Raw genomic sequence first — 14,955 nt, forward strand, 5'->3', positions numbered from 1 at the left:
GGCTGGGATTGGACACGGGTAGCGAGGACGCCCCGCCCAGAGCCTGGACCCCCAATTGGCACGGTAGCAGGCGGGGCGTCCGCCTCCTGGACGGCCAATGGCTGGAGGGGGTGGGGCGGCCGCGGCCCAGGTCCCCGCGCGCGCTGGGTCCGTAGAGGCATCGGTGTCTGCGCTCGGAGCTCTCCTCGCCCTCGGATAGCTGCAGCCGCCTGGGGCGCGCTCGGTGGCTCCCGCAGGACGCAGCCATGGCCACCAAGATCGACAAAGAGGCTTGCCGAGCGGCGTACAACCTGGTGCGCGACGACGGCTCGGCCGTCATCTGGTGAGGCGGCCTCGGGCACCTGGGGCGCGCGGGGCCGCCCGGCTCGGCCTCGCGCCCCCCGCGCTGACCTGCGCGATCTCTCCTTTCTGCCCCCAGGGTGACGTTTAAGTACGACGGCTGCACCATCGTCCCTGGCGAGCAGGGAGCGGAGTATGAGCGCTTCGTCCAGCAGTGCACAGGTGGGCGCGCATAGGCCCCCGGAGCAGGTGCAGGTGGACCCCGTCACCCTACCGAGGGCAGGGCTTGCGGCTCCGGCTGCTGCAACCCCGGGCCCCCTTGCCCGTTCGGGAAAGAAATCTGCTTGTGGACTGGGTGAGGGCCGGGAGAGGGTTAAATGTTCAGTGTCCAGACTGTAGAGGCAGATACAAAAGAAGATTCCCTTTGAGCCAACTGAGGGAAGATTAGGGAGAGGCTGCGCCCGGCTAACAGGGTGCGGGGGCCCTGGCAGCTGCACATGCCCCCTGCGCTAATCTGGGAGGGATCTACCCAGGTGCACGGGTAGGGGCAAGTAGGGAAAATGTCCAAGTGTGGCGGGCTCAGTCCGAGTGTTGCCTGTCTTACCGGTGCCGTGCAAACACCCAGGGCCAAGAGTGGTCAGCCAGCTGGGGACTTTGGTCACGGACCTCCGCCCCCAGCCCCCAGGGCGTCAGCTTGGGAGGCGGACTTGAAGACAAAGGCTGCTGAGCCTGGAGGTGAAGGCAGGGCTGGGCGTGGCTGGCTGGGGTCCCTGGAGGCCCCTTTATGACTGTGTGGGTTTGGGGCAGTTGCTTAACCTCTGGGTACAGGAGAGGCCCGTTTTCCTGCATGTGGTCTGGCCCGGGAGCCTCGGTGTCGGGGTGGTGCTGGGCTAAGCCAGGTGGTGGCCCCTGGGTGTGGCTGGCCTGGACTGCTTCCTCCTGGAGTGATATTTTGTGTTTAAGTCGATTCAGAGGATACTTGGGAAGTCTGTGGGCTGGATGTGAGACAATGTGTGTGTGAGAGAGAGAAAGAGAGAGCTTGCACCTGGAGTTGACAGCTTGAGGGGAGGGGATGGAAAAGGAGACATTTCAGAGGGAATGAGTTGGGGTGGCAGGTTTCTCCTTTCCACCCTAGGCACTTGAGAAAGTCCCAGAGGAGGGCCCCAGCCCAGGCGGTGGCCAACCCCCTGGATTTCCTGCTGAGAGCTCCCTGCAACACCCAGCCCCTGCTGTTGGGACCTGGCTATTCCTGGAGGACATGTGGTGCTGTGGGCACACTGTGTGTGGTGGGCAGGGTGTTGGGAGCATCGGATACAGCCCTGCTTCTCAGCCCCCTGCTCTGCTTTCCCCTCTGCAGCCAGTGATCTCCCCTCCCCATGGGTGCACGCCTGGCCATGGCCACTCTGGGCCATGATGGACCATGTTGGGCTGTGCCGGGCCGCGCTGGGCTGCTCTGGGCCACACTCTGCTGTGCTGGGCCATGCTGGGCCATGCAGCAGCAACAGCAGCTGGCAAGCCCAAGCCCGCTCTCTGTTCTGCACCAACACCCAGCAGGGAAGGTGATAGGTGGCCAGGAAGGACAGTGTCCTGCCCCCACCCTCCCGGCAGATACCTGGGGGCCTGGGGGAACACTTGGTCCCTCCAGCAGCGGCTCCATGGTTCTGTTCAGGCCTCCTGCCCCCATGGTGGGGGGAGGTGGGGTGGGAGAGTCAGGCGGTGGGGGGTGCTAAGACCACTTTGCCTGCTGCTTGTTGGTCCCCAGGCGGGTTCTGGTGCTTCACAGCCATCTGTCAGACCCCCTTGTGGGCGAGTTCTCAGTGCGGTCTGTTCTGGTTCTTCTCAGGGCACCGCTTCCCTTCCTGCAGGCTGCCTGCCAGCTTGCCTTGTCCTGCCGGCCCCCTGGGGACTCAACACCCTCCCCAGCCCCCAGCACTGGCTACATCTGGTCACACCTGCACTTGCCACAGCTTATCTTGGTCCTGCCTCTGAGGTTCTCTGTAGAGGCCCAGAGAGGTTAAGGGGTTTGCCCAAGATCACACAGCCTGGAAGGGCAAGCTGCCCTGGGGTGGGGGCTCAGAATAGAGGCTCCTCCCACTACCCTGTGGGTTTCCGACTTCCATCTAAGGCACTCAGGGGACCTGGAGGGCCCCCCCACACTCTCAACCTCTTCCTGTAGATGCTGGGGTGGGTGCCTTCCTCAGGGGCTTGCTCTCCCTGCCTCCTCTGCTCTCTGGGAGCTGGCTCTAGATCGTTTCTTCTGTCTCCTTGCCCCCCAGCCTTCTGTCTCCCACCCCCACATGCTGCCTGCCTACTCCTCCCCTAACCCTGGTCTCTCCCCAGAGCGGCTGGCGTGGCCCCCTCCACCTCCAGGTTCTGCCTTTGGCCATGCCCAGTTCCTCCCCGACACCAGCCTGGCTCCTCCCTCCTCCTGGGGGCTGCCCGATGTGGGGAAGCCCAGAACAGGTTCCTTTAAGCCAAGTATCCCTGTGTGATGTTTCCTTGCAGGGGAACTCCAGTGGAAGTGCCCTGCCAGGAAGGCTGTCCAGGACGGGGCTGGGTGGGGCTGGGGGGCCAGGGTGGCTGGCACCTGCTTCAGTCTCAGTCCATGGGTGGGGCCATAGCGTGAGTCTCTGCCAGAGGTCCTGTGTACATCTCCAGACTTCTGGGTGGCCCGGCCTGGGTCACAGGCCCACTCCTGTGTGAGTAGAAGCCAGCACCAGGGCAGGGGGCCTCCTGGGGGCTCCAGAGGGGGTGGACCCCCACCTCACCACAGTTGTCCTGTTGCTTCCTCCTTACTGCTGTGGTCTCTTAGCGCTCCATCTTCCTCTGTAGTGTTCACTTGGTGTCTCACTGCTCACCAAAGCGCCCCAGAGCACGTTTTGACTCGGGTCACTCTGCTCGATAACCTGTGGCTCCCCGCTGCCCGCTGAATGAGCTGGGGCTGGGGGATCGGCTGCCCCACCGCTTCTCTCCCAGTTTATGCCTCTTGCCCAGACAGCTCGGCCTCCTTGTGCACGTGCAGCCTGGCACTGTGCGACACGCTCCCCAGCAAGTGGAGTTGCACCTGCCCGTCTGCTCTGGGCCTCAGCTGCTCACTTGGCCCTGTGCAACCCTTCTTCACTCTGACTGCCTGGTGCTGTGTGATCAGAAAGTCCTAGGGTGCCATCTCCTGTATGCCTCTCACCTGCCACGTGGCCTTGGGCAGGTGGCTGCTGATCTGGAACGGGACTCCTGGCCATGCCCAGGAGGGTAAACTGAGGCATCATCCTGGGAAAGAGCTACCCAGGCTGCCATCGGCGCTGTCCTTGTCGCTACTCTGCTGTGGCGGCTTCCTCCTCCAGGGATGGCCTCACCACACACTTCCTGTTTGCAAGTTTCCCATGTGTGCCCCGCTTGATCGGTGCACAGAAGAAGGTGCCTGGCCTCCTGGCTGACATGCTGTGGGTCTAGGCCCTTGGCCTGGGCATGCCCACAGTGGCCACCAGCCTTTGGCCAGGTGGTCAGGGCTTTGGTGTACATCACCCTGTTGGGGTTCCGGTACCTGTCACTCCTGTGACCTTCAAGCAAATGCATTGCTGTCACCCTGGTAAGCCTTCTGCCACAGTGTGGTCATGAGGTTAAGGAAGTAAGACTGGTACCTGGGGCACAGCAGGTGTTCCTGCAGCAGGAGCTTGCTGTGGCATAAAGTGGTGCCAAAGTGGAACCCACAGTGAGGTGGGGACAGGAGCGTCTGCAGGTCATCCCATGGAGCCCCAGGCAGCTAGGAGGAACCAGGAAAAGGGGCCTTGTACCCATGGACAGGCTGTGATGGCGCTGACCGCAGTGCCAGGCGGGGCTGGCCGATCATGCGGAGTCAAGGATCCAGTGCCCTGGACTGGCAAGGAAGTCACATTTCATTTTTGCACCTTAGAACTGATATACATTCCCTGTGGAATATTCTAGAAGAACCAAGACAAAGCAAGCCAGAACTCAGATGCAATTTCATCTCTCAGCACTTTGTTCACTCACTCATTCAGTACCTTGCGTAGCTGCTCTGGGGGCCCTGTCGTAGGCACTGGGGATAGAAACAAGCAGACGGTCCCGTCTCTGAGGGCTTCTTACTGTCACCACCTAGGGCCGAGTGTTGGGCTGCTTTGATCTGTGCTTCTGAAGTGTTTTCCTGTATGTATTTTGTGGTAACAAGGATTGGTGCTATGTGCTCCCCTCCTCCACCTGCAGCCCCCAGTGTCCCCTGAAGAGACCCTGTGGAGTTCTTGTGTATAAACACGGCCTCACTGAGGCCCCAGAGCACTCCGGCATAGGCGTTTTATTTTGGAAAGAGCTCAGGCATCTGGGAATGAATCCAGCTTCCGGCTGGTGCAGACTTACAGCGATCGGCTTGGCGCGTCAGCGGTGGGGCTGGGGTCGCCTCGGCTGGTCTCCCTGGAGGCCTGGCTCCTTCCTTTGTGTGGTGGGGGTGGAGATGGCACCAGGTGCTCGGGATTGTCACAGGATGTGTATGAGGTGGGAAGGTCACTGCTGGCGTACAGTGAATGCTCAGGGGTTGTGGTTTTTGCTTACCAACGCGCAGGGGGATGGAGCCCTGATTAGTGGACGGCTCCTACTTATGGAGGGCAGTATGGACCAAGAGCTCGGCTTGGGTTAGGTGCCCTGCCATGGTGCCAGATGACGGTGCAGGCGATATTGCCATGATGCTCTGGTCAACCTGGGTGTGCAGCCCACAGCATCACTCAGAGGGAGATGCAGTAGTTGGTCTATTTGACCTTGCTGGCACCTGCTTCCTTCCGGGGAAATGTTCCCTTCCTTTTTCTGTGATCCTGTTTGCTCATGTCGTTCCAGTGGGGCTGACCGACTCCTGCGCACTGGGTGAACACGGGAACCAGCCTGGCCCGTCAGAGGACTCCATCCACTCTGCTGGCCAGTTGGTGCAGGCTGTGCTCCTGTGACCACAGCCAGTCCTGTTAGTCCCTGAGGCTTGTTGGGCAGAGTTGTAGGGAAGGCTTTCCTTTGTCTTTTTGGGAGGATTGAAGCTGTAGCGGCCTGGATTGCTGGAGCAGTGCCAGAGGAGGGAGTGACAGGTGGAAGACAGGTTCCGGCCATGCCTGCAGGTCAGGCAGTAGAGAGCCAGCTCAGCAGCTGGGAGACCAAGTGGCGAAGGGGCCACAGTCACGGAGTTAGGGAGGGTGTCACGGATGGAGTGAGATGCGCATCGCAGCAGCTGTGTCCCAAGAAACAGCCACACCGTTCCTATCCACGTGCCAGCTCTTTAGAAAATATTTGTTGATTATTTTTATTGAAAAGGCAGGTTTACAGAGAGAAGAAGAAACAAAGACAAAGATCTTCCATCCTCTAATTCACTCCCTAGGTGGCCACAACGGCTGGAGCTAAGCACGGAGCCAGGAGCTTCTGTGTTTCCCTCGCAGGTGCAGGTTCCCAGGGCTTGGGCTGTCCTTCAGTGCTTTCCTAGGCTGGGAGCTGGATGGGAAGTAGAGCAGTGGGACATGAACTGGTGCCCGTATGAGGTCCTGGCACTTAGAGTAGGAGGGCTGGCCAGTGGAGCCGTGGCATTGGCCTCATGGGGAGAGAAAGGCAGGAGAGAAATTGCCCATTGTGCCAAGAGGATTGTGAGATTCCCCAGGGAGCTTGGCACTTGTGACCGTTTGTGGGGCGTCAGAGAACTGAGTGGTCTGTCCGCCATGCGTCCCACAGATATTTGTTGAGGACCTACTCTGTGCTGGTTAGGCTGATGAGGCACGCCCCAGGTGCCACTTGTACAGAATCCTCTCTCAGATGCTTGCTTTGCCCACATGCCTGCCGCCATGGTGACTTTGAGGCTTCGTGACAGTGCCTCTCTTCCCACTCGTTGGGCTGAGTGCTTGCCCCATAGGCAGCCAGTAGAGGGGTGTCATGGTGAGTGTGGGTGTTGGGTGGAGTGAGGGCTCCTTGGGGTCCGTGGGGTTTGGGAAGCCCTGGTGGTAAGTTCTGTATGGTTGGCGTGGGTGGTTGCCACCCTCACAGCCAGCCTTCTGCCTGATATGTCTGGGTACCACACGTACTCGGAGGCTAGAACAGGGCCAGGGTTTGGGCATCTTCACGTCCGGGTGGAGCGGCCGCCTCTTGGTCTCAGTCATTTTGTTCTTCCGAGTGTTTGTCGCTGACCCTGCCCCTGTGTCTGCACGGCCGAGCCTGCTGGGTTCCCCTTTCGTGTCTGCCTTCTCGTGGTCTCACTTCCGTCTGCTGCTTCTCCTTCTGCTCTCTGTCCCCCGTGTTGGGCGTCGTCCAAGGCCCACGCCCTTGTCTTCTGACCAGGGTGCTTGCAGAGGGCCTGCTGGGGGTAACAGCCTTTGTTGTCTCCTGCCCTCTTTCCCCGATGCCAGGGAACTGGAGTCCAGGCCAAATGAGTTTTGAAACTTTAGTGACAGGTCACCCCCTTGATCCCCCAAAGCTTTTGTAGTGTCTGCTCCTCTGGGCCAGATGCTTGGACATGGCACAAGGGCCTGCTGTCAGTCAGGGGCTGGACAGCTCTCTGCCACACAGGCCTATGGCTGCAGACGCCACGGGGTGCTCTGCTGGGGTCGGCTCATCCTGAGAGCCCTGACACCTTGGGCACAGCTCAGCCAGGGTGAATCGGTGTACGGGGAGGGGGCATGTCTTCAGAGACCCAGCATCGTCAGCTTGAGGTGTGCAGGAGCTGGTTTTGAGTCCACTCTGTGTCTGAGGCTGCCGGCTGTTCCCTTGCCACTTCTCTGCCTGTGGAGTCTTCCCTGTGCTGTTCTCATCCGTCATGCTTTGCTGTGGGAAGGCCCAGTGCACCGGTGTCCCCAGGCACACTATAGACAGTCAGGTGTGTGTGTCTGTCTTCAATTCCGTGGTGGTGGGATGGCGAGGGAGCTGTCCCTCAGGTGCCAGTCTCCTTGGGGGAGAGTGCCTGCCCCTCTTTAGCCGACTCTCAGGAGCTTCCTTCCATTTGTGTCACTCTTGGCAGAAGGGTCAAGCCCTGGGCTGTTGCCTGGGCTGTCGCCTGAGCCAGTCTACTGTCTTGGGAAGAAGACTCGCAAAGCACTGCTTTCCCTGCCGTGCCTGCTGCCTGCCCTGGGCCCCTGGAGCACCCCAGGGAGCGGAGGGCAGCTCTCTAAGACGTGGGGCTCACAGCCTCTCTCCTGCTCCCTTGTGGCCGAGGGCCTCCCCAGGGGGACGTTCAGGGCCTCTGTGGCATCTAGCTGCTTCCCAGGCCTCAGAGGAAGGGCTCAGAGACAGGTAGAGCCCTTGCGTCCCCCTGCTCCAGCCACATGGAAGGCAGGGTGACACAGGGCTCCTGGTTGTACTTGGCAGAGCCACACCTGCTGCTCATCTCCTCACTCCGTTTATCATGGGGTCGAAGCTTTCTTTGTCCTGTTGTCTGCTGTGTGCCTGACGCATGGAAAGTGGCAGTGCCCTGTGGTGTCGCCTTGGCTGAAATAGCCGCTCAGTGACCCTTCCATGGGCTCCGCCCTCGGGAACGATGCCAGCCCCTGGGGAGTGTGGTTGGCTGCTGTCTGCCTTATTTCTCATGCCTGGCTTGCCAGATTCAACCTGGCCGTCGAGTCCTTTTCCTGATGTTGTCTGGCCAGACTGTCCTGCCCCCCTCTCCCTCCTTTAGGATCCTGTGATGGTGACTTTGGGGCTCTTCCTGCTCCCTCCCCAATACTTTCTCCATCTCCAGATCCTTAGCACAGTCCCTTGTGCCACGAGAGTTCATGCGTCTGGACCTCTGGGCACCTCTGGGGGTTATTCTGCCTGCTGCAGCCGTCTCCTGACTTCATAATCTCCTCCGTGACTCAGTGCAGGGTGCACTGCTACTAATCCCATTTCACAGATGAGGAAAGTAAAGCTTCGTGAGGGGAAGGCACTTCCCCAGGGCTCTTAGCTGGCCCCCGCACTCCTGCCACCTGCTGCTTCCCAACTCTTGGAAACTTGGGTTTGGAGGGAGGAGAATGTACTTTCTAGGGTATTGTCCGGCCCTTGTGGTTCCACGTGGGGAAGCTGGGCGGGCCCTGGAGGCCCTGCTCTCTTGGGGCGTCCCCTCCCCTTGCTGAGCTCTCAAACGCACTGCATTGTTCCCATGTATAGGTCAAAGGAACCCTGGGCCCAGGCGGGCCAGGGGTCAGCTGGAGTTGGTTGGGGATGGCCTGGAGACAGGCTGTAGTTGCAGATGTAGAAGGACTCAGTCCCTGGGGGCCCTGGCTGACCGACGGAAGACAGAGTGGGGCCTGTGTTCGCCACATCCGGGCCTAGGGTGCCGGCATGCCACTCACACTGTGTTCCCACCCTAGCCCTTTCTGGCAACTTCCTCTTCTCGGTGTTCCTGTCTCCTGACCCACTGGTAAATCTGTAAGCTGAGGAATCCAGATCCTGGGCAGAAGGTTAAGATTTTGTTAAGATTTTGAGCACTGAGATAAGCTTAGTTTTTGATTTGGTTTTCCACAAACTCTCCCAAGTCCCCCTGCATGGAAAAAGGCTGAAAGCAGCTCGTGCATGGCCCAGGACAGGCATCAGTGCTCTGGTACTGCCAGGCACTTTCGGGCACCAGAGAAGGGCACCCAGGGCTGTCCCAGGTGGAGTGGCTGTGCCCGGCTTCCCTAAACAGAAGAGGCCAGGCCATGCTGGTTTGTCGCAGGCTTCCCCCACCATGTGGGTATCCAGATCATGGCTCCCCTGGGGTTCCACAGAGTAATAGCCTTTCTTTCCTTCCTTCCGGATGTTCTGGCTGGGTCATTGGCATTTAATGAAAATGCGATTAGGCGGGGATCACTGGAAGGCGTCCCTGTGTGGGGTAGGGGTGGCGGAGGAGCAGCCCCAGTGAGCGTCAGCTCTCGCCCCTGGCCAGAGCCTGGAGAAGACTGTGTGCACCTGGCCCTGTGAGGGGCAGGCCTCTGCACCTGGGTGATGCAGTTTCCCAAACATGAACATTTTAAAGAAATCTATTGCATGGGTGGTTAAAAAGACTAAGGATGGTCCTTGAATTCACTTCCCAAATCCTCATAAGTGGCAAGTGATCCTGACTGGGCAGGCTGAAGACAGGAGCTGGTGGCTTCATGGCACCCAAGCACCTGAGCCGCCATCACCTGCTGCCACCCAGGGCTTGCCTTGGCAGGAAGCTGGACTCCCAAGCCCAGAGGCCATAGCAGGCACTCTGATGATGGATGTCCTCACTGGCATTTGAGCTGCTGGGCCCACTGTCCACCCATAGAGAGTTTCTCCTTCCTCCTGCGTGCTGTGAGGCCACTGTCCCACTCCAGGCCTGGCCCCTCACTGCCTGACCTCATCCCCACCCACACTGTGACCAGCTTAGGGTCAGCTGTCCTGGCTCTGGGCAACAGGGTCTTAGCATTCTTCCTCACTTCCTGTCAGACCGGCTGCTTGGGGTGGAAGCTGAGGACTCAGCATTTTGGTGAGTGGGTTTTTTTTTTTCCCCTGCTGAGCCTTGTTTGCATAACTTCTCAGGAGTCTATATAAGGTAAGGTCAGCGGCAGAGCAGCCACTTCCTCCCACTCCTCTTCCTCCTTGCTCTGAACTGGAGTGTTGGGTGGAGAGATGAAGCGTTCTGCTTGTCTCATAGGTTATATACCAGGCTCTGTGCTCTGTGCTGGGATGGGACAGAGATGAGACCCCCTGGGAAAAATGCTCAAAAGATCAAAAGTGTCCAGCAGCTCCTTTCAAAGATGATGAGATCAATGGTTCTGCTTATGTGAAGTTTTGGTCAGGAGTGACTTTGGGAGGGGCAGAGGACACTGGAATACCTTTAGGGAAGAGGCAACAACCTCAGTCCGGGTGGACACCCTGGTGAGAACCCCGTGTGAGGCAGGTTGGTCAGCACCTGCCCGTTGGTGATCACTTGAGATTTGGAATTTGTGTGGGCATGGCCTGGAGGGGCCTCAGGGAGTCCTTAGCAGCTTGGTGGGGGTTATGTGCCATTCATGGTTTTTGGGAAATTGCTGGAGAGGCCCGTCCTGGTGGTGTGGTGATTCTGGAGAATTCTGACTCCTTTGTTTTGCTCTGTTCCTTGTCCTGGGTCTCTCCCCACTGCCTTGCTTCTCTCTTTTCTTGAATCCCTCACTCCGTGTCCAGCCCTGGCCAGAGAGGACATCAGACAGGAAGAAGGGAGGCAGGACGGGAGATCTGGGCAAAACTTTGCGCTCTGGGAGCTTCCTCTAGCTCCCCGTGGGCACTGCCTGGGGCTTCTGGCCCTGGGTGTGTGTGTGGGGGGGGGGATCCCAGAACTGTTTTCCCCAGGGTAACCCCTCATTGTCCTGCAGTGTGGCTCCTCAGACTGACCCAGTGGTTGGTTGGTTTGAGAGTGGAGTTTTAGCAAACTCTTAAGGTTTTCCCTGGGCAGGAAGGGAAGGGGTCCACAGATCCTGAGCCGGGGACTCTTGGTTGCCATCAGCCTGAATTGGAAGGCAGTTGGCTGAGCTTCCTCTGTCCTTGCTGGTGGCCCCTCACATGGGGGACCTTCTGTGCCCTTGGGGGAGTGAAGGGGGTGTGGAAGGTGACACAGGTCTGTTGTTTCTGGGCACCCTTCCTCGCAGTTGCTCTGCCCTTTCCGGGAGCTGGGTGGGTCGCTGGGACTGGCCAGGGCTTGAGGGGGAGGAGCTGACCTTGTGACTGTGACCCTGTAGAAAGGGTCCTTGCAAGGTGGGGTGGGAAGGAAGGGGCGGGATGGGCTCCCTCCCCTGCGCATTACAGTCCTGTGCTCCTGCCTGAGGCCCCTCACATTTCCTCTTCTTTCTGCAGCCAGCTGAGCTAGGCAGCAGAAGTATTGCCCAGGCCTTGCCCCGGGGCCCCAGTCCCACCTGCGTGGAGAGGCAGGGCCTGGAGGGTCCTGGGTACCCTGTGGAGCCTCCTAACTCCATGGAGAACTGAGGCTCTCCACTGTGCCTACACCCCTCGGAGCCTCATTTCTTTGTAAAATGGGGTTGTGAGCCATGCTGACCCCACAGACACTGGTGGGAGAATGTGTGAGTGTAAGTGCTTTGCTGGCCAGCAGCTGTGAGACTTGTCCCTTCAATGACTGAGTTAACCCCATGTGTGCCCAGGAGGCCCCACTTGGAGACCAGGAGGAGGGAGACTAGGTGTGCTGGTGTCAGAGATGCCCCCATTCTGCAGCTAGGACCACTGAGACTCAGAGCCTGGGGCTTCCGTCTGCTGCTGTTGAGCTAGATGGTGGGGACTTGGCCTCAGAGCCCTGCTCCTCGCCACCCTCCATGCCAAGGCAGGGACCGACTCTGCCTGGCTTGCTGTGCACCTGCCCAGGGACAGCTGGGAGTCCTGGAACTGGCTCAGCCCCAGGGCAGTGCTGTTGGAGCCACAGGCCCCAAAGTGGCTCCCAGAGCAGGCTCTCATGTCCCTTCTGTTCCATTTGACCTGCAGCCCAGCTCGGGTTGTGACTTGGGTGCTTGGCGCATCTCACAGGGCAGAAGTTGCTCTGGATCATGGTGCTGGTACACCAGTGGTTAACTCGGTTTATAGCAGATTCTGGTGCTGCGGGATGCAAACTGGGGGTGAGGGGCTGAGCATGCAATGGGTACTTGGCTCTGCTTGGCTAATAGCTGACGTAGGCTCAGAGTGACCACCTCCTGCCACATGCCTGGGTAATGTCCTGGGACTACTGTCCCATCTTTTCTCCCTTGGTGGGAGTTGTATCCCCAGCTTCCATCTAAAAAGGTGAACCATTGGCCCCAGTGGGGACTGAACGACACAGTCAAGGTTACAGCAAGGCCCCAGCCTTCTGGCTGGTTTTCCCATCTTGCGCACACACGTGTGTGCAGGTTGGCAGGAGGCATGTGAGGCTCTGTGGCCAGGCCACTGCTGTGGTGCAGGGGCTGCCATCTGGGAAGAGGAAGAGCAAGCAGAGTGAGTGTAAGAGCCGGAACTTCCTCCTCCTTCATGCCAGGTGTGAGGTCCACGTGGGCAGGGACCCTCTGTTGGGAGAAGAGGTCGAGAGGCTGCCAGGCTGCTGGTGGTGGCACGGCTTGGGTTTTGTCACCTGATTCAGCTGGCTTTCCCGTGTTGCACTGGACCCCAGTGGCCTGTCTGCAAGCATAACCTGACCCTTGGATGTTTAAAACCACATTCGTCAGCAGTCTGGGTGACCACACTGTTGTTATCAGAGAAGCATGCCTGCTGCCAGGAGCCTGGGCTGCTCCCTACCCACCTCTGCCGTGATGTGAGTGACCTCAGCCCTGAGTTCTACCAGGTCCCAGCGTCCTTGGGTGGGGCGTGACTGACTGCGTCTGCCCCATGCCGGTCTTGGGGCTGGTGCTAGGCACTCGGGCTTGCATTGGTAAATGCTGTGGCTCTTCAGCAAGGACAGGGGCCTCTAGGGGGGCAGTGCTGCCTGAGGTGGACTGGGAGGGTCTGAGAGACACTCGTGCTGGAGGGCCAGCCTCAGGAACCAGCTCCAGAGAGACGTGGGGAGATTCCCCCGTGGCCAGCCCACGCACAGAGTGCTCCAGAGCAGGCCCAGTAACCTTCCCACCTGGCAGCTCTGAGTAGACAGGCCTTAGGATCCAGATGGGGTCCTGGGAGCTGCACAGTCTGTGTGGAGCTACTACAGGGACATGGGAAATGGGGAGTGGCTACCATGGAACCACACTCTCCATGCGATCGGGTGGGAGGCAGTTGGCAGGTTGAGGCCAACTCCTTGGTTCAACACCTTGGTGCTGGCTCCCTCACAGAACCCGGAGCAGAGGCTGTGCAGCCATCCGTCTGAAGCCCTCTGCCCTTGCCCCCAGCAGCCACCCGGGGCCACACACCTCTTCCGTGGAGAGGTCTGTGCTGCGTTTGCCAGGCACAGCCTCTTCCTGATGGCAGCTCTGGGCAGAAGCTCCCGCCATGTCCTACCGGGGCATCTTATAGCTCTTGCGCTGTGCCCTAGGGGTCGGCCTGTGCAGGGAGGTGTCACATCACCCTGTGTGTTCATGCCACACTGAATAACATGTGCTTCCGAAGAGGAACGAGGTGCCTTGGGTGCCAGTGGTTGACTCTGTTCCCATGACACATCTGGGACAGCCAGTCCACTGGGACAAAAAGTGGGGTGGGGAGGGCTGGGATGAACAGGACCTGCTGGGGGGTGTTGGTGAGTGTCCCTCTGGGGGCCCAGCACCCTCAGAGTCGGGTGCTGGAGCTGTTGCACATGGCACTGGGTGCCCCGATACGGTTCACCTGTGGAATGTTGTCTTACGTGACTCCTCTCCTGATAAAGAAAAGGCAGGTGGAATGAGAAGGGCCCACAGAGCAGAAAGTCAGTGCCCTGCACAGAATGAGCTCCCTGCAGGCTCCTCCTCTGTCCCTGCTCCCGTCCACTGCTTACCAAGCCCTGTCACCCCTCTGTGAAGCATCTCTGAGACCACCCTGTCCCCGTCAGCCCTGGCCCGTGTGGGCAGGTGCCCCCCGGGTTCCCATGGCTAGGTGGGGCAGCTCCACCAAGGAGGGCTCCCCAGAGCCTTGGGGCCCCTGAACCCAGAGCTCCTGAAAAGCAGATGATAATTGGATGTCATGGTGAAGGTGCTGGTGGCGTTGTAATGAAGACCCAAGGAGATTATAAAGTACACTTTTGTTTTCTAAACAGACTAGTGAGACAGTGCACTTGGCTGCTGCCTGCAATGCCAGCCTCCCTCGTTGGAGAGCTGATCTAGTCCTGGCTGTTCGACTCAGATGCACACCCTGGGACGGCCCTAGTACTTGGTTGGGTTCCTGCCACTCATCAGGGAGACCAGGATGAACTTCCAGCCCTGATCAGCAGATGGAAGATCTCTTTCTGTGTCTCTCTTATTGCTCTGTCAAATCGATGATCTCTGTTGTGTGTCTAGAACCTTAATTACAGGCAGCCCCTGAAAAACACTGTGCCCACAGGAGTGCTGCTGGACCCTGCATTGGGGCATGCACCATAGCCTCCCCCCTGGTCCCCCAGGACTGAGGGGTTACCTGGTACCCAGAGGTGCTTGTCCCGAAAGCCATGCTGCAGACAGCACCCTGGGATTTGGAGTGGCCAAGAAGTGAGCCCTATGAGCTCAGGGCTGTATCACCTGTTGACAGAGGGTGGTGGCTTACCTCGCGGGTTCCTGGGCTCCAGGATGTGGTGTGGGAGCCAGCGTGGGGGGGCCCGGAGAGATTCTGGAAAGAAAGGTGTTTGAATTTTCCTCTCCAGAATCTCAGGGTTGGCCTGTGCCAGGCAACCCGGAAGCGCAGACCCACACTCTGCCCCACACCTGCTGAATCCAAATCCATGCTTGATTAATTTTTTTTCAGTTTCATTTCATTTTATCTGAGAGACTGAGGGAGATCTTCCACCCATTGCTTCATTCCTCCGTTGCCTACAGCTGCTGGGACTGGGCCAGGCTGAAAGTTAAAGTCAGGACCTCAGTTCCCATCTCCCCGAGAGTTTGCAGAACCCATGTCGTTGCTGCCCCTCAGGGTGGGCAGTAGCAAAAAGCTAGAATCAGGAGTGAACTCGAACACTCAGCTCTGGGATACTGGCGTCCCAAACGGCTGGCTAACATTGAGCTGCACGTCTGTCCCCATTCAGCTTGCGAGTTTGCATTCTGGTTTTCTGGTTCTTTTGCCTCTGCTCGGCTTCCTGCTGATGGGTGAGCACCTTGGCAGGCAGCGGGTAATGGCTCAAGCACTTGGGTTCTG

At 59.0% G+C, this 14,955-nt stretch overlaps 1 protein-coding gene across 1 annotated transcript in view; it reads left to right on the forward strand.

The window, feature by feature from the left end:
- COTL1 (coactosin like F-actin binding protein 1) overlaps positions 1–14,955 on the forward strand; it is a 63,215-nt gene that overhangs the window by 34,881 nt on the left and 13,379 nt on the right. Inside the window, exons 2-3 of the mRNA XM_004584061.2 lie at positions 179–322; positions 419–501. Of these exons, the coding sequence (XP_004584118.1) occupies positions 246–322; positions 419–501 (160 nt within the window). The 5' untranslated portion in view covers positions 179–245. The remainder of the gene's footprint in view (positions 1–178; positions 323–418; positions 502–14,955) is intronic.

Source organism: Ochotona princeps, chromosome 16 (assembly GCF_030435755.1).
Source record: "Ochotona princeps isolate mOchPri1 chromosome 16, mOchPri1.hap1, whole genome shotgun sequence".
Taxonomy (NCBI): domain Eukaryota; kingdom Metazoa; phylum Chordata; class Mammalia; order Lagomorpha; family Ochotonidae; genus Ochotona; species Ochotona princeps.